At 39.6% G+C, this 27,776-nt stretch overlaps 3 protein-coding genes across 7 annotated transcripts in view; 2 read left to right on the forward strand and 1 right to left on the reverse strand.

Annotated features, from left to right (window-relative positions):
- Window positions 1-27,776, forward strand: part of LOC107490662 (pentatricopeptide repeat-containing protein At1g62930, chloroplastic-like) — a 38,837-nt gene that overhangs the window by 4,693 nt on the left and 6,368 nt on the right. For 2 of the 5 annotated variants that reach the window (XM_052262065.1, XM_052262063.1), the window contains exon 2: window positions 2,333-2,783. The exons of 1 other annotated variant lie outside the window; for it this stretch is intronic. In XM_052262065.1, the coding sequence (XP_052118025.1) occupies window positions 2,333-2,769 (437 nt within the window). In that variant the 3' untranslated portion in view covers window positions 2,770-2,783. Of the gene's footprint in view, window positions 1-1,008; window positions 1,128-1,221; window positions 2,784-4,251; window positions 4,668-27,776 lie in introns of those variants that run through there. 2 more of the 5 variants (XM_052262064.1, XM_052262066.1) reach the window with 2 other exon arrangements.
- On the reverse strand, window positions 14,040-14,618 carry LOC107490500 (uncharacterized mitochondrial protein AtMg00860-like). Its single transcript, XM_016111276.1, has 2 exons — window positions 14,612-14,618; window positions 14,040-14,392 (listed from the first exon to the last, which is right to left on the reverse strand). The coding sequence occupies exons 1-2, from the start codon at window positions 14,616-14,618 to the stop codon at window positions 14,040-14,042; spliced, it is 360 nt and encodes a 119-aa protein (XP_015966762.1).
- LOC107490498 (N-terminal acetyltransferase A complex catalytic subunit NAA10-like) lies at window positions 25,084-27,221 on the forward strand. Its single transcript, XM_052261829.1, has 2 exons — window positions 25,084-25,382; window positions 26,926-27,221. Exons 1-2 carry the CDS (start codon window positions 25,262-25,264, stop codon window positions 27,219-27,221), a joined length of 417 nt encoding a protein of 138 aa, XP_052117789.1. The 5' UTR covers window positions 25,084-25,261.

Raw genomic sequence — 27,776 nt, forward strand, 5'->3', positions numbered from 1 at the left:
GCGTCGGCGTTGGCAAAGCTTGGAGCTGCCGTTGCCGTTGCTGAAAGAAAGAAGAAAGGAGAGGGGCTGCGACGAGAAGAAGAGAAGAGGGAAAGGAAATGCGCCGGCGCTGCTAGGGTTCGCCGCCGCCATCGCATCGACATCTGGAGACCACGCCGCTGAGCCGTCGCCACCGATTCGCTCACGAGCTGCCGTCGGGGAAGCGCCGATGGTTCTGCTTCTTCTTCTGCCTCCTCTGCTTGATCTTCTATTTCTTCTTCTGGTTTTAATTTGTTGTTTTCTGATTTTATTGTTGTTGTGTGTTGATTTGGTTGTTGAGTTGAATTTTTGATTCTTTGATTTGTTGAATTTGTGTTGATTTTATTGATGTTGTTTTTCTTGGTGGTGGAGGTAAAGGTGGTGATAGTGGTAGTGGAAGTAAAGGTGCTCATGATAGTAAAAGGCATTTTTGTCTAGAAAAAATTAAAAGGACGATTTAAATATGAAAAAAAAAACGTTAAGAATGATTCTAAATAAAAAATTAAGTTGGAGACGGTTTCGATTCTGACCCTTAACGTTATAGACCAAAACAATCCTTATCCCTTCTTTTAATTTAATAATTCAACAATATACTTTATTCTATATTTTTAAATATTAATAGCTAATTAATAGTCAAAATTAATAAATTTTAATAATCTTCTAACATATCTCTTGTAATTGTACAAATTTATTTTAATATACATATGAACCATATCCTTCATCAATTTATATATCTATAAGAATTTTTTTTTAATTTAGTGTCTCTTTTGAAGAACTTTTTTTATTTTACTCTTTTTTCTTGTGTTTACTCAAGAATTTAATTAAATTCCTTAATTTGAAAATATAATATGATTTTTAAATATTTTCATACAATTATCTAACTTTTAGAAAATCAGCTATGCTGTTAGAAAAATAATAGAAATCAACTCCAATTTCATTATCATGGTTCTTTGCTTTGGTGTCAAGTGTCAGCTATCAAGTCTCAACTAACCTTTGTTTCCATGACAGTGATTGTTTCCATCATTCAATTCGCTCTTTTCTCTTCCAACTCCTTCTTCTCGTTTAAACGGATTTTACACAAACATGTTGCGTGCAGCATCATTCTCCAGGTTCAGCTTCTCTCTTCATATTGTGCCCTATGTTTTCCCTTTTCGCTTTTCTTCCTGTTCATGTTCAATGTCAAGCCTTCACTCTCATTCTCAGCTCACATCCCCTCGCCATGTTGATGAAGCTGTTGATTCCTTCACTCGCATGCTCTCTATGCGTCGCCCTCCATCCATCATCCAATTTAACCAGATTTTGGGGTCTCTTGCCAAGACGCACCATTTCCCCACCGCCATTTCCCTTTTTCAGCAATTGCAAGCCAGGGGAATTCCGCCCAGCATAGTTACTTTGAGCATCGTAATTAATTGTTTATGCGGCATGGGTTGTATGGCGCTTGCTTTCTCTGTACTGACCAAGATTTTCAGGATGGGTTTTCAGCCTGATACCATAACGTTGAATACACTCATTAAAGGTCTCTGTCTATGCGGTAATGTTGAAAAAGCACTGCACTTTCATGACAGAGTGTTGGCTCATGGATTTCAATTCGACCAAGTCACTTATGGCATCTTGATTAATGGACTCTGTAAGACCGGACACACATCAGCTGCTATTCAAGTGTTGAGAAAGATCCCACGGTATGGGATTGCTCCTAATGTCGCCATGTACAACACAATTATTGATAGCTTGTGCAAGGTTACATTTGTAAGTGATGCTTTTCATTTATACTCCGAAATGCTTGCTAAGGGAATCTCTCCTGATGTTATCACGTACAGCACTCTAACTTATGGATTGTGCCTTGCGGGCCAACTTAAGGAAGCCATTGATTTACTAAATCATATGATGCTAAAAAACATTACTCCAAATGTTCGTACCTATAATACTTTGATTGATGGGCTATGTAAGGAGGGAAATATCAAAGATGCTAAGAGTGTGTTGGCTGTGATGACAAAAGATGCTGTGGAACCAACTGTGGTTACTTATAATTGTTTAATGGATGGGTATTGCTTGGTTAATGAATTAAATAAGGCAAAATATGTATTCAACACAATGGCTCAAAGTAGAGTGTCTCCTAATATCCGGAGTTACAATATCATGGTTAATGGGTTATGCAAGATAAAGCTGGTCGATGAAGCAGCGAGTCTCCTTGAAGAAATGCAGCGCAAGAACCTGGTTCCAAACACAATAACTTACAATACCCTAATTGATGGCTTGTGCAAATCAAAGAGAATCTCTTGTGCTTCAAAGCTTCTTGTTGAGATGCATAATAAAGGTCAACCTGCTAATATAATCACTTACACTTCCTTGTTGGATGGGATGTTCAATATCAAACAAGTTGACAAGGCACTTATGTTATTTAATCAAATGAAAAAGAGTGGCATTGGTCCGGATATATTCACGTATAATATACTTATTGATGGCCTATGCAAAAATGGAAGACTTATAGAAGCAAAAGAGATTTTTCAAGATCTTTCCATTAAAAACTACCATAAAAATGTGAGGACATACACTATTATGATCAATGGGATCTGCAATGAGGGCTTATTTGAAGAAGCATTGGCCCTGATGTCAAAAATGGAAGACAACGGTTGCTTACCAAATGCTGTGACTTTTGAAATCGTTATTCGTGCTTTGTTTGAAAAAGGTGAGAATGACATGGCAGAAAAACTTCTTCGGAAAATGATTGCTAGAGGCTTATTGAATGGATGAATGAAGCCATGAAGGTAAGATACATCAACTCAAATTGAAATCACCTCTCTATCGTCGCAGAATATGTATCATAGTTCTGTAAATTCTGTATCTGTTGGGTCAGAGAACTTTGGCAATGCCACAACATCAATACCACTGATGTCTTGATTATCTCATTTTTATTCAATTAATTTTGAACTTTTAATTTTTGTAATTGCTATCATCCTTTTTAATTCCACTATGCTTTATTGATTCTTTAGAGGATATTCCTAGTTGTAGCTTACAGGTTTAGTGTTTAAGATCTCTTTATAGTAATTAATAGTTCTTTACTGTTATCGTATGAGATCATATATCTTAACTATTATCATGCTACAAACTAAGAAAAACAAAAAAGAGTGTTATAAACATTTGCAAATCCATTGCATTCTATATAAGGAAAATTACATTATTGTGAAAAATATGTGGTTCTAAAATATGAGTGTGTTAATAATTCGGTTATGGTTTCCCAACTTCAAATTTTATTGTTAGTTTGCTTGTTGATCAATGACTTCTCTATGGAGATTGGCAATATTTGCTTTACACTGGATTTCGACCTGCTTAAATGAGTGTGTGGTTTGGCCACCAAAGTATTTCAAAGCAGATATTTTTCTGCATCAATATTTCTCTTGCCTTGATTTTAGTTTGTAGTTTTGTACATCTAAACTTGTTCCGCAAGAACTTAGTTCCTACCACGGTAACTTACAACACTCTTATTGATGATGGCTTGGGCAAATCAAAGAGAATCTCTCGTGCTTTGGAGCTTTTTATTGAGATGCATGATAAAGGTCAACCTTCTTCTATATTCATTTACAATTTCTTGATAGATGCCTTGTGCAAAAACCTACAACTTGACAAGGCACTTGTGTTATTCAGTAAAATGGAAGAGATTGGCATTAACCAAATATACACTCATACAACATACTTATTGATGGCCTATGCAAATGTGGAAAACTTAAACATGCTCAGGAGATTTTTCAGGATCTTCCTGTCTAAACGTCCAGGCAGACATACAATATTATGATCAATAGTCTTTCTAAAGAGGGTCTGTTTAAAGATGCATTGACCCTGTTGTCAAAAATGGAACATGATGGTTGCATTCCTGATGCTGTGACTTTTTAAACCATTATTTGAGCTTTGTTTGAAAAAGATGAGAATGTTACGGCAGAAAATTCCTTGGTAAAATAATTGCTAGAGGCTTATTGAATAGATAAAAGAAGATCAAATACATCTCAAATTAAAGTTACATTTCTATTGTTATTGAATATGTAGAATAGTTATATAAATTTTCTATATGCTGGGGCAGAGGACTTTGGCAATGCCATGACCTCACTATCACTAAGTTTTTGACTATCTCAATTTTATTCAACTAAGTTTGCACTTTTGTTTTTGACAATTGTTAATAATTTTGTTATGGTTTCCCTGCTATTCCTAAACTGTGCAACTTGCTTTTCTTTATCTTTATAGGTGGAGTATCTAACAAATTCCCATGACTGTTGACATTTATCATTAGCCACCGTGAACTGTTGTTTATTTGACAAGAAAATTCTTGAAACTATTGCTTGCAAGTCAACATCCAGGAATTGGTTCTAGTATGTTAGTGCTATGAATCCAGCTTTTGCTGATACTCAAGCCAAAACTTCCTTTTAGCTTTAACTTAAAGGATGCTTGCGAATGGGAGCTGTGGGATTACAGATTAGCAATGCTGGTAGCTAGTATGACACCAAGTGCCATAGTAGGCACATGCAGCGCATAGTTTTATCAATCAAAACAATAATATATACAACAATCCATTCATCCACAAGCTCAAAAGGACAAAACCGCCATCCCAAGTCCCAACATCATAAAACAAAGCAGCAAAAAAAAATGCATATAACAAACTAGACAGCACAACAATAGAGGATCTGCAGAGCTTATAGAAACACACAACTCTACTGTATACTAAAATATTTACATAACATGAGGTTCTGTGTATGTATTCTAGTGATTGGTCTAGTATATCAAATGAACAAGCTTCATGGATGATATCTTTTGACATCTAAGCTGCATGTTTCCCCATTATTAGGAGACTCACTGTGGACAATTCCAATCTCCTTTTTTCATTTCAACTTCATCCCCTGCTGTCTTACATTTTAGACACTGAACATTTCTGGAAAAATTCATAACACTGCATCTGCGGCAAAACCAACGAGAGTAGAGTTTGCCATGCATAATTGCATATGGTCAAGTACGAAAGTAAGAGAAGAAAAATCATAGAACAGTGTAATTCACATAATTCTATTGATATGGACAAAACTTATAGTGCTTTCAAAAGGAACCTTTACAAACAAATGGAAATCGAAAAGCTAGTAAGCAATTAAAACAGCTGGAGGACTTACTCCGGACATATCCAATCTCCTTTACTCATTTGATTAGTAGGCAGATCAACGTCCTTTGGCTTATCTTCATTACAATTTAAGCATTGTCTATTCCTAGAGAAGTTTACGAAAATGAGAGAATCAACTTTTACAAATGAATTTTAAGTGGCCAATATGTAAATTGTAGACGTCAAAAGTCATGGAAATATGCACCAAGAAGATTTTGGAAGCTCTTTATATATATTCATGCTACATAAATGCATAATTAACAAGGGTATAGACAAGTATCTACAGGCCTAAACTACTTCTGCTTCTTCAGAACGAGCACCATCTCTTAAAGCAATTTGCTTGAGAGAAACCTAATTAGACAGGTGAAATAGGTAATCATCTGACAACAGATTTTCAAAAGAGATGACATTGTTTTAATATATATAAAATAGGAGTGTTAGATTTGTAAATTTTGGTTTAATAAAATGTTTTTTCACTTTTTTTCTCCCTTTCTTTGTAGCTTCAGTTAGCAAGTTATTCATGTTCAATTACAAGTTTATTAGATGTTAGATTCTGTAATCACTAGTTAGCTTTACAAAGGGGCTTAGTATCTGAATGACTAATTGTGTTTACCAAATGTGACATAGGTGTTTGGTGCTGAGTACGTCTCCCTGCATGTTAGAAAGAGCAATCGTGCTGCATTTAATTTGTACACGAAGACATTGGGTTATAAGATTCATGATATGGAGGCGAAGTATTATGTAGATGCGGAGAATGCTTATGACATGAAGAAGCAACTCAAGGGGAAGCAGACGCATCAGCATCATCACAGTGGGGGTCATCACCCCCACCACCACCACCATCATTATCATGAGCATGGTGGTGGTTGTTGTTCCAGTGAAGCAAAGGCAGAGACGAGAAATGCGAAGCGGACCTGATTGTAAGAGCAATTTTCCTTCATTCTCTGAAAATGAAGTTTTCTTTTCTTTTCTCTTCTTTTGTTGTTGTTGTTGTGAAAGAAAGTGGGACATGGCTAGTTTTGAACCGTAGAAATGGGTTGTAATTATCTTGTGCACTTGTAAATTTAGAGTAAAACCCCTCCCCAATCCCTAACCATTTACAAAATTGACCTGGCACCCCCTAACCATTGGAAAATAACAACGCGGCCCTCATCGATTTTCTCCGTGTGACCAATAGGTCCCTCTCCTCGGTTTACAGGTAAAAATTAACCGAAAGATCCTACCTATACCGGTAGCTGTTATACGTGGACTGAGTGTTGTGAATAGGATAGAAGCCATGTACACAATCATCAAAAACGCTGCAGTTTTGATTCCAGTTCTTAATAAGAGCAATCCCAAATGTTAATGTGAACCCTAGTTATCAAATCTGACCTTGCCTTCAGTGATGAACACGGAAGAACATTCATCAGATTCAATCCGTCATTCATGGAAAGAGATAGATCACTTGCTTGAATTCAGCACTAATGTGTTTATGAACAAAGAAGGATCACTTCTGCTTGAATCTTAACAATTAAGAATGTCTTCAAAATTTCATGTGAAAATGGAGAAAACCTATAAATTCCCTGAAGGTATGTCTGCATCAGCTAATATGACTCACTTTTGGCAAATCCAGTCACGTTTCTTCATTTCTACATCTTTTGAAAATTTACTACTTGTTTAGGATATAATGGAAAATGGCTCTTGCCAAGATTTCGTAATCATTAGAATATCCAAAAGGTGATCACGATTTGTGTTCTACCAAGTGAAATTGTAGTATGATATTCATACTACACATCTTGGTAATCAGAATTTGTATATAAGAACACTGAATCTTTAACAAATGAGCTTTTTATATATTCCCTTCCCTCATTTGAAATTTTGGCTTGATTGGTGTATTTGCATATAACCATACTCAAATGGTATGAATGTATGTATTCAAAATTAGATGCAAAAGTATACGGAACCAATTTTAAATTAGCCAACATTAACCGACTTTAGGATTTAGATTTATAACTTAAGATTTAGGATTAAGAGTTAATTTAGGATACAGAATTTAAGATAAACAAAATAATTTTAAAAAAGTTAACTGAAAAAAGTTGGTTCCTGACACATTATTCAAATAGAACTTTTTGCATGTATTTCTCTCCTTGTTATGTTGGTATTATTCCATTTTCCGCTGGAGCCAATTATGCATTTCTCTCCTTGAATCATGATTTTGATCTAACCCTCATGCATTCAGAGGCCTTAATATGCCCCCTTTTTCTCAAAGACAGTTTTTCGTTTCAACCGACAATGACTTGGAAAGATTGCATAGAAATTCTACACTCTTTTTGGTACAAGAATCTTTAATATAGGATTCCATTGTCATTAATCATGAACTACCATTTTTGTATTACTACTTATTAAGTCTTGTAAACAGAATGTATAGTATAGTAGTACTCAATTCTTTATTGTGAAACAGATGTAGGGATGGTCCTAGTTCATTAGTTTCTTCTCAATGCAAAACATTAGCAGAAAATGCTTACTTCTGCATGTATTTGAAGAGGAATTCTCCTATTACATAATTTCCTTGGTGCACAAGATTGCTAGGCTTGCTCAAACTGTGAGCATTATGTACATTTTGAAATGCCTAATTCCAAGTGTAATATCTCAAGCAAATTAAGGCAAAATTTCTGTTATTTAGGTATAAAAGCAAATAATATATCAGAATAATAATTGCACATATGGTAAAGAGAAATAGGGATAATTGGTAGTTTGGTACTTGTTGAGCGTTCCAAAACATGTTTTTAAAAGATAAACTTCCATTTGAGATATTTAAATGGTAGATTTAATTAAATGGTGCTTTAAGGCTTAAGGATATCAGTAAAAAGAATAAAAGTAGAGGATTTTGACTATTTTAGTATATTCAATGCATAAAGGACTTAAAATAATATATTTTTTTATTAAAATTTTCTATTTGCAATATTTTGAAAAAATAAATACAATACACTAGCTTTATTTATAAATGTAAAAATGTTTTTGGAATACTAAGTCTTTGATCATCGAGTAACTTTACAACTAATTTTCTTATGAATCTTTATCCTACTGTATGTTCCCAATCATGTTTTTTTACTTCAATTTTTATGCATAAATAACACATCCTTTTATAAATTTGTATTAAACAATGTTATTTGAATTAATCTATCTATTTATTTACTTATATATTATATTTTTTTCCAAATTTAGAAGTGAGATTCGAATCTGCGACTTTTAAGTAAATATGGAGAGACTATGCCATTTGAGTTATAACTCATTTATACAAAAATGGTAATGTCTTTTTATTTTGATAATGTCACTTTTTTTATAAATTTATATATAATACAATACAAAAAGTTTATGTAAAGAATGACATTATAATATTATTTAATTTGATGAATTAAAGACTAATTTGTTACGAATTTAAATTTTATTTAAGAATTTAAATTTTATTTAAGAATTTAAATTTTAGAGTATAAACTCAAATAAGTCCTTGAAAAATTTTGCATCAAATATTTTTGTTTTCAAAAAAAATTATTACGTTGAGATTTTTGAACTTTACAAAAATAAGACATATAAGTCCCTACGTCACACTTTTTAGTACCTAGTTATCCAAATAAAAATAACAGATATACCTAAGATACGGACTCATATGTCTTACTTTTATAAAATTCAAGGACCTTAATGTAATAAAAAAATTTTGAAGACAAAAATGTTTAATGCAAAAATTTTCAGGGACCTATTTGCGTATATACTCTAAATTTTACCAATAAATTATTATATGCGTAAGATTTGAATCTCTAACACTTATTTGAACGAATAAATAAAATAATAATGTTATGCATTCAATTTTTTTTATGAACTAAGTTAAATAATAAGATTTGGAGTAATATTATCCATAATTAATTTTTGTTGCTATTCGATCAATTTAATTAGACTTAGTTAATAAAAAAATTTAAATGTACAGTATTATTTATCTATCTATTATATATTCTATTATATATTACTAATTTTCCAACTAAAATGTGTCATATATCACTCTCTCATTGTAATTGAAATCAAATCATTTCCTCCAAAATTAAGGAGTTCTCTCCCCCCGCCGCCTTTTCTCTCTCTATCTCTTTCGTTCCTTTATCCATCCTACCTCTCTTATTCAGTTATTCTTATACCCACATTTTCTCTTTTATATATCATTATCAATAACTAATTATAAATTTGACAATCAAAATGTGTAACATAATATTCTCTGTTTACAATTAAAATTAAATTAAACTAAAATTAAAATTAAAATATAACTATATTATATATTACTAATTTTATAACTAAAATATACCACATGTCACTCTTTTATTGTAATTAAAATCAAATTTTTTTCTTCCAAAATTAAAAAGTTTTTTCCTCCTCTCCCTTTCTCTCTCTCTCTCATTTCTGCACCCATTCTATCTCTCTTATTCTTATACCCACTTTATCTCTTTTATATATATCTGATATAACTATGCAGGCAATTCGGCACTTAATTTGAATGAAGGGATTACGAAGGGAGTACAAGGTTCAACAACTAGGAAAGAAAAAGATGAACCAATTCACCTAACAGATAACAGAATTGAGAAGTAGAGTTGAGGAAGGGAGAGCTTCCTGCAGCAGAGAAGAATGGGATATTAGTAAAAATGGCCAATAGTAAAAATTAACAGAGAAGGGCAATTTCAGAGGGTGAGAGGGTCAGCTTATAACTTCCATGACATTCCCTTGGTGCCTTTCTTCCTATATATTTGTTGTCATTTACGGGAAGTTTGTTGCCTCCATATTGCTAGTTGAGTTGTTATGTCAGCTGCCCTATTTCTCTTTCCTTCTATCAACAGTCCCCCGTTCAAATTGACCTTACCCTCAAGGTCGAAGTTGGGGTGCAGCTGCTTCATATCTTCATAAACTTCCCAAGTAGCATCCTCCACAGGCAAAGCTTGCCACTTGATCAATACCTCTTTATGCCAGTGGTTATCCTTCTTGACCATACGGCCAGTTGAGGCTACAATTCGAGGCCCTGGCCATCCAGCAACAACGGTGAAGGGATGCTGGATTCTAGGGGTTTGCCGGTACACTTCTTAAGCAATGACACATGGAAGACTGGGTGGATTTTAGCAGTTGCCGGGAACTGCAACTTGTATTCTTCAACTTTACCAATTTTTGTGATCACTGGAAATGGGCCGATATAGCGCGTGCTAAGTTTTTGATTCCGGCGCAACGCCATAAATTGCTGTCGATACGGTTGGAGCTTCACATACACCAAATCACCCGGCTTGAAACTCCAATTCGTTGCGCTTCTTATCAGCGTTCAGTTTCATGCGAGATTGTGCTCGCTGTAAATGGCTTCGAAGGGCTGTCAGTATATGGTCACGCTGTTGGAGGAGTTCTTGTACCGCTGGTGGGTCTGTGGCCTCAACATTGTAACGAATAAGAGGAGAGGGATCTCTCCCGAATAGGGCCTTGTATGGAGATATACCTGTAGCTGAGTGGATTGCGGTATTATAACTAAATGCCACCCAAGGCAGTAAATTGTACCAAGCCTTCGGGTTCTGCTGAGTATAGCAGCGTAGATACATCTCGAGACATCTATTGAGGACCTCGGTCTGGCCATCAGTTTGCGGATGCTAGGCTGAGCTTCGAGCCAATTTGATGCTCTGTGCATTGCACAAGTGTTCCCAGAATTTGCAAGTAAATACCTTGTCTCGATTAGAGACGATGGACTGGGGAACCCCATGGATGCTAATGATGTGCTTTATGAAAGCATCAGCAACCTTAGAAGCTGAGAAGTCTGATGGAAGGGGAATGAAATGAGCAAATTTAGAAAGACAATCGACCACCACCATGATTGTCGCAAAGCCATGAGAAGGGGGAAGACCGGTAATAAAGTCCATGGAGATATCTTGCCACACATGGGAAGGAATGGGGAGTGGCACTAAGAGGCCTGGGGGTGGGCGGGTGGAGTACTTTGCCTGTTGGCAAATGGCACAAGATGAGATGTATTCCTTGATAGAACTTGCCATGTGTTTCCAAAAGAATTGACTTGCAATTCTAGCCAAGGTTTTCTGAATACCCGCATGTCCACCTAACGGTGAATCGTGGAAATGCCGCAAAATGTGTTTCACCAATGGAGAATCGGCTGGGATGATAATGCGGTTGTCCCAATACCAGAGCCCTTGCCTGTTGTGCAGCCGGTCTGAGGATGCCGCTGACTCAGATAATTTTGATTTGGGGTCAAAATTCCTGAGGCCCTGTCAGATTTGAGCCATCAACTCACTCTCCATAGTAGTCAGAGACATAAAGGATTCTCGGACCCTTTCTTATATTCAATTGAAAAATTATAGCCCAACAGCTTCGACATCCACCATTGTTGCTATGGGATTTGAATGGTCTGTTGTTGCAGCTCTCGCAAGCTTTTATGATCTGTTCGGATAAGAAACCTATTGCCGAGAAGGTAGTGGCAGAACTTGGCCACAGCCGAAATGATGGCATGCATCTCCCGAGCGTAAGCTGACAAGTTTTGGTTGGAGGTAGGGAGTTTTCGGGAGAAAAATGCAATAGGGTGGTTGTTGGTGCACGGAATTGTAAATCACACTTTTCACAACTCATACAACTAACCAGCAAGTGCACTGGATCGTCCAAGTAATACCTTACGTGAGTAAGGGTCGATCCCACGGAGATTGCCGGCTTGAAGCAAGCTATGGTTATCTTATTATTCTTAGTCAGGATATCAATAATAATTCTTAGTTTTATTTGTAAAAAGTAAAAGAACATGAAATAAATAATACTTGTTATGTAGTAATGGAGAACAGGTTGAGGTTTCGGAGATGCTTTGCCCTTTGAATCTCTGCTTCCCTACTGTCTTCTTCTTCAAACATGCCTGGCTCCTTCTATGGCAAGCTTTATGTTGGTGGATCACTGTTGTCAATGGCTACCATCCGTCCTCTCAGTGAAAAAGTTTCACATACAGTTTCTGTACATGGCTAATCATCTGTCGGTCCTCACTTGTGTTGGAATAAGATCCATTGATCCTTTTGCACACTGTCACTGCGCCCAACAGTCGCGAGTTTGAAACTCGTCACAGTCATCCCTTCCCAGATCTTACTCAGAATACCACAGACAATGTTTAGACTTTCTGGATCTCAGGAATGCTGCCAATTGATTCTAGCCTTTACCACGAAGATTCTGGTCTCACGAATTTGAATGCTCTGTTGTCAGGAGAGGCAATCAAACTCGTGAATCAGGAGTCCAAGAGATACACACTCAAGCTGTCACCTAATGACTACGTTGAGCTCAGATAGAACAGAAGTGGTTGTCAGGCACACGTTAATAATTGTGAGAATGATGATGAGTGTCACAGATCATCACATTCATCATATTGAAGTACGAGTGAATATCTTAGAACAGAAACAAGCGTGATTGAATGGAAACAATAGTAATTGTATTAATTCATCGAGACACAGCAGAGCTCCTCACCCCTAACCATTAGGGTTTAGAGACTTATGTCATCAAAGATACAATAAGGATTGTAAAAATTGTCATGAGGTGCTGAATGAATCTCTAAAAGTAGTTTTTATACTAAACTAGTAACCTAGGGTTACAGAAAATAAGTAACTAAGTGCAGATAGTACAGAAATCTACTTTCGGGCCCCACTTGGTGAGTGTTTGGGCTGAGCTTCCAAGCTTCCACGTGCATAGGCCACTCTTGGAGTTAAGACTCCGTTTGGTTGATGTATAGGATGAGACATATACACAAAGACACAGACACTAAAGACATAAACATAAAATATTTGTGTCTATGTATTATGTTTGGTAAAAATAATGAACAAGACACAAATATTTAAAAAAGTTTGAATTGCCCTTCATTTAACCACAAGATTTACCAACACCGTTACACACCCATCACCTCAAAGGCTACATGTCATAACCATTAAATTTTTATTTCTTCCCGTATTTTTTTTCTTTTAATATCATTTCAAATTATCATTTAAATATTAAATATATAATTTTTTTGGAAAAAATAGAAAATCAAAGTCTGAAATTTATCAAAGATTATTTAAATTCAAATAAATAAAAAATTAAATGTATAATTTTTTTTAAGAAAACAGAAAAATAAATTTGGTTGTAGATTTTAAAAGAGGAAGTAAAAAAAAGAAATATTTGAGGAGATAAGAGGATAAATTTTGAAAATTTAAAAATTGAATAAGGGTAAAAGAGTAAAAAAGTAGTGTCTCACAAGTTGTGTCTCAGTGTCTCATTAAATTGGAGGTACACTAATTTAGTGTCTCCGTGTCCATCTGTGTCTTCCCGTGTCCATCAAAAATTTGTGTCTCACTAAACCAAACAGTAGACATGTGTCACCGTGTCCATGTCTTATTGAGACATGGACATCAACTAAACACTACCTAAACGCCAGTTTTAGTGCCAGTTTGGGCGTTTAACTCCAGCTTTGGTACCAGTTCAGGCGTTTTACTCCAGAAAATGGTCTCTGGTGGAGTTTGGGCCATCAAATCTCAGGCAAAGTATGGACTATTATACGTTGCTGGAAAGCCCAAGATGTCTACTTTCCAACGCAATTGAGAGCGCGCCAATTGGGCTTCTGTAGCTCTAGAAAATCCACTTCGAATGCAGGAAGGTCAGAATCCAACAGCATCTGCAGTTCTTTCTCAGCATTTGGATAAGATTTTTGCTCAGGTTCCTCAATTTCAGCCAGAGAATACCTAAAATTACAGAAAAACACACAAACTTATAGTAAAGTCCAGAAATGTGATTTTTGCATAAAAACTAATAAAAATATGATAAAAATTAACTAAAACATACTAAAAACTACCTAAAAATAATGCCAAAAAGCGTATAAATTATCCGCTCATCAGTTGTCTTAGCTGAGGATTGCACCAAGTCCGATCCCTGAAGCATCAGTTTCCAGCACAAAGGGTTCCGAGAAATTCGGTAGAGCCAGCACCGGCGTTGTTGTAAGTGCATATTTAAGGTTGATGAAGGCATCGTTGGTGGCCGCAGACCAAATGAATGCGTCCTTCTTCAGTAAGTCTGTGAGTGGCGTAGCCAAGGTAGCAAACTGGCAGATGAACTTTCTATAGTAACTAGCAATGCCTAATAATGCACGAAGTTGCTTCACCGAGGTTGGCACAGGCCACTCCCTGATAGCTGTGACCTTTGAACCGTCCACCTGGACCCCATGTCTGGATACTACATGTCCCAAGTAATGCTCTGCTGCCCAAAGGAACACTTTGACAACTTAGCAAAGAGGGTGTTCTCCTAAAGAATGGACAAGACATGCTTCAAGTGTTGCAAATGAGAATCCCAATCAAGACTATAGACGAGTATATCATCGAAGAAGACTAGCACAAACTTCCTTAGGACCGCCGCAAAAATGGAATTCATGAGGCTTTGGAAGGTCGCTGGTGCATTAGATAACCCGAATGACATTACCAGCCATTCGTATAATCCCTGGTGTGTTCGAAAGGTAGTCTTATGACGATCATCTTCACGGACCCCGATTTGGTGATAGCCCGATCGGAGGTCCAATTTGGAGAAGAATTGCGCTCAAAAGAGCTCGTCCAATAACTCATTGACGGTTGGCATGGGAAAAGAGTCTTTTACGGTCACAGCGTTGAGAGCCTGATAGTCCATACAAAAATGCCATGTCCCGTCTTTCTTCTTAACTAACAAGATTGGGGACGAAAAAGGGCTGGTGCTAGGCTGCACCACGCCTTCTGACACCAATTCAGCCACAATACTTTCAATCTTGGCTTTTTGGCTATGTGGATACCGGTATGGGCGCACCTTCACCGGGGAGGAGTTGGGAAATAGGGTGATACTATGGTCATGGGTACGCGGTGGTGGGAGGCTGTGCGGGATCTGAAAGACTGCAGCGAAGTCGGTTAGAAGTGAGGCCAGTTCAGGCGGCATGGTGGAGGGAAAATCCAATGGGGAAGGAACAGGGGTCTCGGGCGACTGGGCTTGAAGAGTGTATAATTCAACAATAGCAGACACCGAGAGGAGACGTCGGAATTGGCTAAAGTGAGCATGGGTTGGACCCAGCCAAGAATGTGATGAATTTATCTTTGTAGTTGACCAAATGAGTATCTAGTGTCTCTAACCAACTGTCACCCAAAACCAACTCCTTTGAAGCAATTGGCAGCACAAAGGCTGAAATAGAGAGAGTATGACCCTGGATGGTGACTGGAACATTGCGTACTTCGCCTTCACAGTGTAGTAAGGCGTCGTTGCCGACCTCCACTTCAAATTATGGGGCTGGAAAGATGGGGAGAGCAAGCATAGTTGAGAGGTCAGGGTGGATGAAGTTGTCAGAACTGCCGCCATCCATGAGAATTCGAAGTTGTTTCCCTGGAATAGAGCCCGTGAACCGAATCGACTTCCTAGAGGGTACTCCTGACAGAGCATTAAAGGATAAGTGGTGAGGTTCCTCAGTGATGGAATCCTGATCAGGGGTGGAAACGGGTGGGCTAAGGGGCTCCTCTGGCGAGTCTTGGTCCGGTGGGAGTTCCTCCACTGATTGGATGATGAAGTAGTGTTTGGAAGAGCATTTGTGGGAGGGGGAGAATTTTTCGTCGCAAGTAAAGCACAAACCCTTGTCACGGAGAAATTGAATCTCAGCAGGGGAGAGTTTACGGAGGGGGTTTGATTTGGGCGGGGTTGGGAGGAGCGGGGGTGCTGAAGGCGTGCATGGAGTTGGGGTTGGGGTGTCCGCGTGGGCTTTGCTTGCCGAAGTAAAAGGGGGTTTCTGGGGGTGGGTGAGAAAAGGCATGGTTGGAGCAATGAATTCGGTTAACACGATTTGACTTCGCGTTTCAGATCTGGGTGTAACCCACCGACAAAGCAGTCAAGAAGAAAAGCATCATCGATACCGTATGTCCTTGCGGCTAGATCGGTGAACGTGTCGAAGTATGTGGTGAAGGTGGAGGATTGTTTCAACTTCAGCAAATCCTCGCGGGTTGTCGAACTGGGACGGGCCGAACTAGATCTGCATTGTGGTGGATAAGGTAAACCAATTTTGGATCGGACTTGTTCTTTAGAGCAATCGAAACCAGGACAGAACCTTGCCTTCTAGGCTCACGGCGGCGAGGTCAACCTTCTGGTCCTCCGAGATGTCGTGGATCTTGAAGAAACGGTCAGCTCGATAGAGTTACTGGAGCACATCATCGCCACCGGAAAAACGGGGAAACTCAAGATTCACGTGTCGTGGGGGTGCAAAGATCGAGTGCGGTTGATTTGCCGACACCGACCCCTCAGCACGTTGAGCGGCATGAGCCTGAAGTGAAGCCAGGGATTGATTGATGGCAGCAAGTTGTTCCTGATGGGCCTCGGAGCGTTCGGAGAGTTTGTTGATAGCGGCTTGCATTGTTTGCAGCCGAGTATTTTTGACCATGAAAATGAAAGCAAAATGAAAGCACCAGTTGATATAATTATGCAGGCAATTCGTAACTTAATTTGAATGAAGGGAGTACGATGGGAATACAAGGTTCAACAACTAGAAAAGAAAAAGATGAATCAATTCACTAACAGATAACAGAATTGAGAAATAGAGTTAAGGAAGGGAAAGCTTCCTGTAGCAGAGAAGAAGGGGATATTAGTCAAAATGGCCAATAGTAAGAATTAACAGAGAAGGACAATTTCAGAGGGTGAGAGAATTAGAGCTTACAACTTCCATGCCATTCCCTTGGTGCCTTTCTTCCTATATATTTGTTGTCATTTTCGGAAAGTTTGTTGCCTCCATATTGCTAGTTGAGTTGTTATGCCAGCTGTCTCATTTCTCTTTCCTTTTATCAATATCATTATCATGATTAATTACAAATTTGATAATCAAAATATGCAATACGATATTCTCTAATTGTAATTAAAATTAAAATATAGCTATACTATATTACTAATTTAATAACCAAAATATGTCATATAACACTCATTAATTAAGATGAATATATTTTCCAAAATTAATAAATTCCCTTCTTCCATCCTCTTATCTACTTCTCTCCCATTTTTTATTTTTCTCTATCCTTTCTATTCTATATATAACTTATAATTTTTATTTTATATTACAAATTTGATAAACCAAAATGTGTCACAAAATATTCTTTCATTATAATTATAATAAAATCTTTTCTCCAAATTTAATAAACTCCCTCTCTCCTTTTTCTTTATCATTCTCTCTTCTCTCTCATTCTTTCTCTTTTTACATTTCTATTCTATTTTTTTAAATTTTTAATTTAATTTTAAATTTTTATTATTTATTTTTTAATTTATATATTTTTTTGTAGAAACTTTTTTAATATAATTTTTTTATAAAAATAATTTAATTTTTTAATTTTTTTCATAATCTAGAATATTAAAATAAAGCCAATATAACTTCTAAAAATTTATATTCAATATTACGAACAAAAACACTAGTAACTAAATCACAGACTCACTTATGCTTTTCGTACATCAACCCAACTGAATATTAGCCCATTACCAAATAGGAGTATACTCCCACCGTCCCACGACCCACCTAACTTTGATTCACTCTCACATTAAGCCAACCCCAACCCAAACTCTATCGGCTCGGCTCGGCTCTGTTCGGCTCGAATCGCGGCTTGCCTTCTCTGTTCTCTCCATCACCCTCTCACTCGACGGTAAGTTCTCTGTCTCTCAAACCCGCTTGGTCAGCCAATTATATCCCTCCTCCTATCTCTTTTTGTTTCCACACGCCTTCTGGTCTCGTTCTGCTTTTTAGGTTTGTAATTTTCCTGTGTTACTCACTTAATTTCTAGGTTTTGGTTTATGTCATACTTATTCATGAATTATGATATTTGTGGTGTGTTGCTAAGATGTGGTTGTCAAATACTCGAATTGTACTTCATTTTTAGGTGTGTTTTTGTTCGGTTGGTCGGTTACCGGATGGTTCGGGAGGGGGATTTGAGATGGTGAAAACGCCTTGATCGGTGTGACTGTGCGGGAGGTGACCAGCCAGGAAGACGAGGTCTCGATGTGGAGAGAAAAGAGGGGGGTGTCACCTGCAAAGACACTCCGACGCCCTAGTCAGTTAATGTGCAGGCAAAAGATGGGTAGGTGGTATGTGACGTACCTTGGGGAAAAGGGCATGTCCTTCCCCATTTATACCGTGTCAGAGGTGGGCCCTGCAAGGACGGGCCCACCTTCCTCGATGCTTCCTCACAGCTGCAGTGGAGAGCTGTCAAGGACGCGTGTCCGGGTTGCGTGGCGAGTATTACGCGTCCGACCGTTCGGGTCGGGTCCTCAGTGGGTCAGGTTGACCCGCAAATTGCCTGGGCCAGGCCGTAACAGTGCCCCCAACGCACCGGCAATTAGCCGCATGGGCTGTTGGCGGCGTGTTATCTCTTCATTCGCGGTCGCCAGGTCGGTTGTCCGTGGCGGGGACGCGCCTCTCGTGTGCGTGCCCGTTCGTTGTTGGGACGATCATTCGTCACTTCGTTCCTCGTGCGGAGCATTGAATGCTCATAATGGATTGAAAAACCTTGTATGCAAAGACCATTTTGCCCCCAGGCCTTTCGCGCTCTCTCTACGGCAGTTTTAAACAGTTTCGCATTAGTTTTTTTTCCCATTCTTGCTTCTCCTAATCACTTTTGCTTCTCCTTTTTCTGCATTCTCTATTATCCAGAAGCTCATTTCAATATTCCTGCGCGTCCCACTCTTTTAAAGTTTTTTCCATTAATCCAGGTAATCACTGTTCCCTTCCCTCTTCTGCCTCGATGGTTTCATGCATGTTCATTGTATGTGCTTGCTGCTTGTTATTTGATTTTTGTAGGATAGACACCTTTTTTCTATCAAGTAGGGTGTGTAAGGGGGGTTACCATATTGGAATAAGCCTTATTTGGTTTTACCTTTAGGTACGCTTAGTTTGAGTTGTAGGATAGGTGAAGTGTGGTTTTTTGGGTTTTTCCGGGCTTCCGTCCTCATGGACTAACCGAGCGGTGTCCCCATTGTAGGTATGCCTTGTGTCGTCGCCCGGGCTTCCACCTCCGATGCGGGTTACGACCCGTACGCTTGGGTGGTTTCCGACCTCAGGGACTCCCCCAACCAGATGGGTGAGGAGGAGCTCACGGAATTTCGTCAGGCCGAGTACTTGTGTGGGGGTACCGATGAAGAGGCCAATTATCACGTCTATGTTCCTGCTCCTCATAAGCGGCTGTTTGAACTCAACTTCGATGCCCCCCGGGTTGCCGACTGGATCTGATTTTATAAGGCTATGTTCACCCAAGTAGGGGTTCGCATCCCTTTCTCTCCCTTTCAGATGGGTCTTCTTAATCGGATCTCGGTGGCACCATCCCAGCTGCATCCGAACAGTTGGGCTTCAATCCGCTGCTTCGAGATGGTGTGCGAGTACTTGGAGCTGCCGGTGTCTGTTGATGTCTTTCTTTATTTCTTTAATCTTACGAACCCTTCCAAGGAGGGGAAGGCGAGGAAGGGGTTTATGTCTTTCCGATCTGCCCAGGGGCAGATGATATTTGGCTTATTCAAGGACTCCTACCATGGGTTCAAGGATAAGTATTTTAAAGTTCAGCCGGTTAAGGGTCGTCACCCCTTTTGGTTGTCGTTGGAGGGGGAGCGCCTCATCCCGACGTACTGGAGTTTCGGGACGGGGTCCAAACCTTTTATTAAAGTCACTTACAAGGGGATGTCGGCCGTGGACCGAAATGTAGCTGATGTACTGTGGGCTGTTTTGGGGAGAAATCAAGTGAATCCCCACCTCCTTATGGGTAGTCAGGATGTCGCCCGGGATTATATTCGTGAGTCGTCTTCGTCGTGTTGTCATTTGCATGATTGTTTGTTTTGCCTTGCTGTGTTGATTACTAACTTGTTCGTTTCTTGCTTGTAGTGGGGATGTCTACCGAAGTGACCGGTCTTGAGAACTTGTTCAAGACTTTCTTGGAAGAAGATGCTGGGGAAAAGGCCGGGGAGCAGCCAGTGGTGCCTCCTGAGAACGAGGGGGGCAAGTAATATCCACACCTCCTGACGTCGTCATGTCGGATAAGGATGCTGGTGTGATGCATGATTCCCCTGCTCCCGAGGAGGTGGCTGGCACCGGGCACTCATATTCTGTTCAACAAACCGAGGATGAGGAGTTGAGGGTTATCCCAACGCCAAAGAGGCAAAGGTCGCATTCTAACCTGAAAGGGATTCTCACCGTTATGGAGAGGAACTTTGATGCCGGTGCGTTTGTAGATACCCAACTGCTTGCCGGCATGGAGGAGCATTTCCATGGTACCGACCTCTCGAGGAAAGCGCGGTGGATGTATCGCACTCTCCTTCGCGGCGCGACCATAGCCCGGAAGGCTGAGTTTGAGTTGTCGAGCATGGCGTCGCTGCGCTGAAAGCTCGAGTCTGCCACCACGGCCAACAATAAATTCAAGGTTCAAGTGGAAACACTCCAAGGGCAGCTGTCCGAGGCGAAGGAAGAGCTTAAAACCGTCGAAGAGAAGGCCACATCTGCTGAGGAAAAGCTGAAGACTGCTGATGCTTCTGTGTCTCGCTTGACCGAGCGGGAGGTGACCCTGGAAAGCCAGTTGAACGCCGCGTAGAGTCGAGTGGTTACCTTAGAGAAGGAGCGGGATACGGCCATCACGGCTGCTAAGTCTGCTCGGGAAGAGGCAGATGAGTTTAAAAAGAAGCACAAGGAGGTGAGAGAGCAAGGAAAAAATGCGATCTTCATGACCGAAGATGCTCTCAAGCCTCAGGTGAAGATTATTGCTCCCGATTTCGACACGTCGGCAATCGGCATTTTCAAGACCATCAAGGACGGCAAGATCGTCGATATGCCGAGGAAGTGATTTCCCGTACCTTATATCTTTGTGGGTTTTTTGTTGAACCTTTTTTGAGACTTTGAAGTCTTTTGTCGTACTTGACTTTGTTAACCGCTTGGTCGGTTTATGGGTACCATTTTCTGCTTATGTTGCTTTCGTTTCTGCTTATTATGTTGCTTTCGTTTGTCTGTTTGCTCGTTTATTCATTTTACCATTACGCTGGTATTTCATCGGAGTCGGGTACTCTATTTGTTGCGGCCGTTTGTTATGGCCTTAACTTGAGGGGCTCCCGGGGTGATCAGTCCCGGGGCCGCGTATTATTTATCTGGTGTTCCTTGGGAGGAATTCGCTTACACGAGGAGTGGGTTAAGAAAGGTAGATAAAACGCATCATAAAATTTTGACAAAGACTATTCAACCGGTAATTAAACAAAGTCTACTTTTATAGTAAAGGCGCTATTACAAAATGAACCACTTAGCTTGTTTGGTCGCCATGTATGGGTTAGGAGTAGAACCTTCTCAAGTTGCCCGTGTTCCATGTTCTCGGGATTTCCTTGCCGTTGAGCTTTTCTAACTTGTAGGCCCCTTTGCCAATCACCTCTCTGACTCTGTCGGGGCCTTCCCAATTTGCCACAAGTTTGCCTCCTCCTGGGGTCGGTAGACCGATGTCGTTACGTCTCAGGACGAGGTCGCCTTGTTCAAATTCTCTTTTGAGCACTTTGGTATTGTAACGCAGGGACATTCTTTGCTTCAATGCCGTTTTTGACAAGTGGGCCATTTCTCTGGCCTCATCCACAAAGTCCTTTTCCACAGCTTCCTCTACTCCCTTTAAGAGTAGTCATGGGCTTGGTTCACCGATTTCCACAAGTATTACTGCATCTAGCCCATATGTTAGTCGAAAGGGGGTTTCCCTTGTGGATGACTGCTCGGTTGTTCGGTAGGACCAGAAGACCGAGGCGAGTTCATCGGCCCAAGCACCTTTTTTATTATCCAGCCGCTTCTTGAGTCCTAGTAAGATGACCTTGTTTGCGGACTCGACCTGGCCGTTTGTTTGGGGATGTTCTACCGAGGAGAATTTCTGCCTTATGCCCAGGCCGGTAAGGAACTTTGTGAACTTCTTGTCGGTGAACTGGGTCCCATTGTCTGAGATGACGACCTCCGGGATGTCGAACCGGGTTATCACCTGTCTCCACATGAACTTTCTGCAATTGGATGAGGATATGCTAGCCAGTGGCTCGGCCTCTATCCACTTAGTGTAGTAGTCGATGGCGACGATGAGGTACTTAACTTGTCCTTGACCAACCGGGAAGGGTCCCAAGAGGTCAACTCCCCATTGTGAGAAGGGTCGGGAGGACGTTAAAAGGCTCAGTTCGGAAGCTGGTGCTTTGTGGAAGTTGGCGTTCTCTTAACACTTGACGCATTTTCTCACATATTCTTTAGAATCCGTCATCATCGATGGCCAATAGTATCCCGCTCGTATTAGCTTTCTTGCTAGGGCTTTGCCCCCTATGTGGTGGCCGCAACACCCTTCATGAACTTCCCTGAGCACGTAGTCCATCTGGTCGGGATGTAGGCATTTCAATAAGGGCTGGCTGAGCCCCTTTCTAAACAGCTGACCCTAGATGATCGCGTACTTGGCTGCCTCCCTTCTCAAGGTTTTAGCATCCTTTTCGTCGCCGGGGAGTTTGCCGCTTTCTAGGAAGTTAGCGATGGGGTCTAACCAGGAGGGGCTTAGTCTTGACAGGTGTAGAGTAACTGCTGGTTCCTTCATCATGCCCTGAATGAGAGACCAGTTGCCTTCTCCCGGTTTTGTGCTGGCCAACTTGGATAGAAAGTCTGCCCGTGTGTTCCTTTCCCTTAGAACGTGTTGGATTGCGACATCCTCGAATGCCTTGCTCGATTCCTTGACTTTTTCTAAATACTTTTGCAATAGCGAGTCTCTGGCCTGGTAGCTTCCATTTACTTGCGAGGTGACAACCTGTGAATCGTTGCATACCTCCAGCCTTGTCGCTTCAACTTCCTTTGCCAGGGCTAAGCCTCCCAGGATGGCTTCGTATTCTGCTTGGTTGTTCGAAACGGGGAACTCGAACTTGATCGACTGCTCGTATACGACTCCAGCCGGGCTCTCGAGGATGATCCCGGCACCCCCGGACGTTTGGTTGGAGGCCCCGTCAACATAGAGCCTCCACCGTGTGCCCGTCTCTTCTGTTGGATCCCCCGTTACTTCTACCAGGAAGTCTGCCATTGCTTGCGCCTTAATCGCGTGCCGAGGTTCGTATCGTATGTCATATTGGGAGAGCTCAATGGACCAAGTCATCATCCTTCCCGCTAAATCGGGTTTTTGGAGGACTTGTCGGATTCCTTGGTCCGTTCTAACGACAATCTGGTGCCCCTGGAAGTATTGTTTTAATCTTCGAGAAGAGGTCAGGAGCGCCAGAGCTAGCTTCTCCAGTTTGCTGTATCTCAGTTCCGCCCCTTGTAGGGCTCTACTCACAAAGTAGACTGGTTGTTGAGCCTTTTCTTCCTCTCGTATCAAAACCGTTGCCAGGGCTTCCCCTGTTATGGCTAGGTATAGGTATAGCGGCTCTCCAGCCTTGGGCTTTCCGAGCACAGGGGGTGTCGCTAGGATTTCTTTGAAGTGTCTGAACGCTTCCTCACATGCAGGAGTCCATTCGAATGCTATTCCTTTTCTCATCAGACTGAAGAAGGGCAGGGCCTTTGCTGCCGAGGCTCCGAGGAATCGGGATAACAATGTGAGGCGACCTACCAATCTCTGAACATCCTTGACACAGCCCGGGCTCTTCATTTGGAGTATTGCTTGGCATTTTTCGGGATTGGCTTCCACTCCCCTCTGGGTTATCATGAATCCTAGGAACTTTCCAGCTTCCATGGCGAAAGCGCATTTGAGGGGGTTGAGCCTCATGCCGTGTTGTCGGAGAGATGCAAATACGCTTCCCAGGTCGCTCAGAAGGTCGTCAGGCTGTGTAGTCTTTGCGAGGATGTCGTCCACGTAGACTTTCACTGTCTTGCCTATGAGGCTGCCAAATATTTTGTTCATCAGCCTTTGATATGTTGTCCCTGTGTTTTTCAGGCCGAATGGCATTACCTTGTAGCAATTAGAAAGGGAAAGGAAAATTGGAAGAAGAGAGAAGGGTAATGGCTCCGTTGGGAGGAGAGGAGGAACAATGGTGATGGTGGAAGGTGATGAAGCCCACGTGGAGGTGGTGGAACTGCCAGTTCAGCGCTCCGGCTGCTGAGTCACGCCGGAATTGGGTAGAGGGACCAGGATTTCGCACGGAGCTCAATCTAAAGGGTGCAATTAGAGCATTTCGAAACTTAGGGGTAACATTGGTGCACGGGCTCAATCTGAAGGACCATTATGGGGTTTCACTCAACATTTGGGTAATATATAATTAATTTGTTACCGATAGATATATCAAATGAATTGATAGATGTGTCTCTTAATGTTATTTATGTGCTAAATCGATTTAAGATAATGGAGAGTGGGTTCTGGGGTTTGAAGTCATGGAATCTTATGGTATGCAACACAGGTTTGAAGATGGTCACAAGAGGAGTTGTGGTATTTTAGCTGTGAGGGATCTTTGTTATTTAGAATTGCTATGATGATTATGTAACATACAGAAGCGGATTCTATTGGTATTGTGGAAATATGTTTTTACACTCTGAACCTTTGATGGATTTTTGTGTGTTTATGATTTATTCCTTTAAGTTGAGCTTGCCATTTTATTTATCAAAGACAGTAATAAAATGAATTGATACTGTTCTTATTAAATGAATATCCAATCCTTCATCTGTGCTTATTATAGAATTAAATAGTTTGACGTTTATTTTAAGAAAATCTCACATTACTTAAGTTTGGTCCTAGTACTTGTCAAAAATCTAGCTACACATACATGTAATTTTCATCTTCTTTATAAGACTACTTATATATGATATATTATCCAATAAACAACTAATGGCCATTGAATATTTTTTCCTGTTATTTGTTAAGAATATTTCGGAGTAAGTTTTGATTGGTTTACTTGTCAATTAGGTGAATAAGCCGGGTTTGGAAACTTGAATGCAAAGTTCCTAATCCTTGGTTGAGGCATATCAACAGGGTCGATGGTGTGCATAAGGAAGGCAACGGTGGATGACCTGCTGGCTATGCAGGCTTGCAAGCTCTTCTGCCTGCCAGAGAACTACCAGATGAAATACTACCTCTACCACATCCTCTCCTGGCCCCAGCTCCTCTACCTTGCCAAGGATTAAATGGCCGCATTGTCGGCTACGTCCTTGCCAACATGGAGGAGGAGACTTCCGAGTGCCATGGCCACATCACCTCCCTCTCCGTCCTCACCACCCACCGCAAAGCTTGGCCTTGCCACCAAGCTCATGAAAGCTGCTCAGAATGCCATGGAACAGGCAAGTCGGTTGTTTTGAATTACTTATGATTCTGTGCCCCGTTTTATTTGGAACATTTTCACTTTGATTTCGTTCTGTTTGCGATTTTGTGGTGATTCCCTTGCAAAATCACAAAAAAGAAGTTTGTAGTGAAAATTTCTTTTGAAGTAAAGTCATATATGTTTGGTAAATTTTTATAATTGACAATTAAAATCAACAAATATTTTAACTGGAGAAGTGATAAATTTTCACATATGATATAATTGATTTTGACCATATATTCAATTACAAAATTTTAGTTAACTGGAAATCTAATGCATTTACGATGTACATAATTGATTTTGGTCCACCATAATTGATTATGGGTGTGGCAAACTGGGGGAACCCAAACATGCACTAATTAATGTTGAGAAACAAAAATGACTGACACTTTGGTATGTTATCTCTGCTCTGAACTTGCTAGAATTGAGATACTCATGGTTTCTTTATGAGACGTTTTATATTTGTACTTCTATCTGTGTCCCCATTTAAATTACAAAATGGTTATGTTGATTTCAGTCTTTTTGTGGATATTCCTTTGCAAAATTGTAAAATAAAAAGATTTGTAATTAGTTAATGTTGAAAACAAAAATAATGTCATTTTGGTATCCGATTAATCACTTTGCTACTGAATACTGTTACTGTAGTTTCTGTTCTGAAGTTGCTGGAACATTATGGTTTCTGTAGAAGAAACATTTTGTATCTCTACTGCAATCTATGTCCCCATTTTAATTACAAATTGTTACTTTGATTCATTATGTAGGGATTTGTGGTGATTCCTTTGCAAAATCATAAAAGAAGCTTTGCAATTAATCATTGTTGAAAACAAAAATGAATGTCACTTTGGTATCTCATTAATGATTTTTCTGCCCAACATAGTTGTTTCTGTTAACAAATTTTTGGGATTGAATTACAGGTTCTTATAGGAGTTAGTTTTTGCAATAGCATGATTGTGCATGATGAAAAGAAAAATGTTCTAAGGGTTTAACCTTGTTGCTATTGGAAATTTCACAAGTGGAGTTATCTCCTTAGCTTATCTTTCAATCTGTTTGGTTTTCAGTGAGCCAGTTGTGGCTTTCAATTGCAAGTTAAAAATGTTTGTTAGGATTTGGTTTCTTTAGTTACAAGTTTGGTTACCATGAAACTAGAGATGTTGTAAGGGTATGCATATAAGCAATAAGGGTTAAGCATGGTGGTAAGCAAGTTGGTCTTTAGGGTGAAGACCAAAGGTTGAACCGTTGAACCTTAAAGACGCCTTCCTATTTACAACAATGCATAGTTGTTTGTTCATACTTCATACCATGTTTGTGAATACTGTCAAAGATAAAAATAATCTTTGATTTGTAAATTTTGGTTTAATAAAATGTTTTTTCACTTTTTTTCTCCCTTTCTTTGCAGCTTCAGTTAGCAAGTTATTCATGTTCAATTACAAGTTTATTAGATGTTAGATTCTGTAATCACTAGTTAGCTTTACAAAGGGGCTTAGTATCTGAATGACTAATTGTGTTTACCAAATGTGACAAAGGTGCTGAGTACGTCTCCCTGCATGTTAGAAAGAGCAATCGTGCTGCATTTAATTTGTACGCGGAGACATTGGGTTATAAGATTCATGATATGGAGGCGAAGTATTATGTAGATGGGGAGAATGCTTATGACATGAGGAAGCAACTCAAGGGGAAGCAGACGCATCAGCATCATCACAGTGGGGGTCATCACCACCACCACCACCACCATCATCATCATGAGCATGGTGGTGGTTGTTGTTCCAGTGAAGCAAAGGCAGAGACGAGAAATGCGAAGTATTCAATTGATTTACAATAGCAAAACATAACTAATTGTACTCTATTTATCTAATTTAACAAATAATAAGCTAAAAAATATCATTAACCAAAAAGCTTTATCGAAAGAAACTGGGACATGACTAGTTTTGAATTGTAGAAATGGGTTGTAATTATCTTGTGCATTTGTAAATTTATTGGTGTTTGCTGACAGTTTTGTTTCGGGGTATGTCTAAAACGAACTCAACAGTTATGTGCTTATTGAATGAGCCACATTTATATAGGCCATTAGATTTTATTAGATGAAAATCAAAGGCTAATATAAAAAAAAGTATTGATAGACTCTAATAAATATAGAATATCGTAGTACATAAATAGATGTTTTAAATGACAATACTTTAATACACAATACTTTAAACAGCAACAAAATCTTTTATTCTTAAATAATTAAATATAAAATATATGAGTATTTTTTATTTAATAAAATTAATTATTATGCAAAACTTTTTTATAATATCAAAAAATTATATTAAAATAATATTTTAAACATTAACATAAAATATAAAATCATTAAAATTTATTTTATAATACTTGATAA

This window comes from Arachis duranensis, chromosome 5 (assembly GCF_000817695.3).
Source record: "Arachis duranensis cultivar V14167 chromosome 5, aradu.V14167.gnm2.J7QH, whole genome shotgun sequence".
Lineage (NCBI taxonomy): Eukaryota > Viridiplantae > Streptophyta > Magnoliopsida > Fabales > Fabaceae > Arachis > Arachis duranensis.

Coding starts and splice junctions, on each gene's coding strand:
- LOC107490498 (XM_052261829.1), top strand. CDS start 25,262: ATGGAGGAGGAGACTTCCGAGTGCCATGGCCACATCACCTCCCTCTCC. Junction 25,383..26,925: donor CTCAGAATGCCATGGAACAG/GCAAGTCGGTTG, acceptor AATGTGACAAAG/GTGCTGAGTACGTCTCCCTG.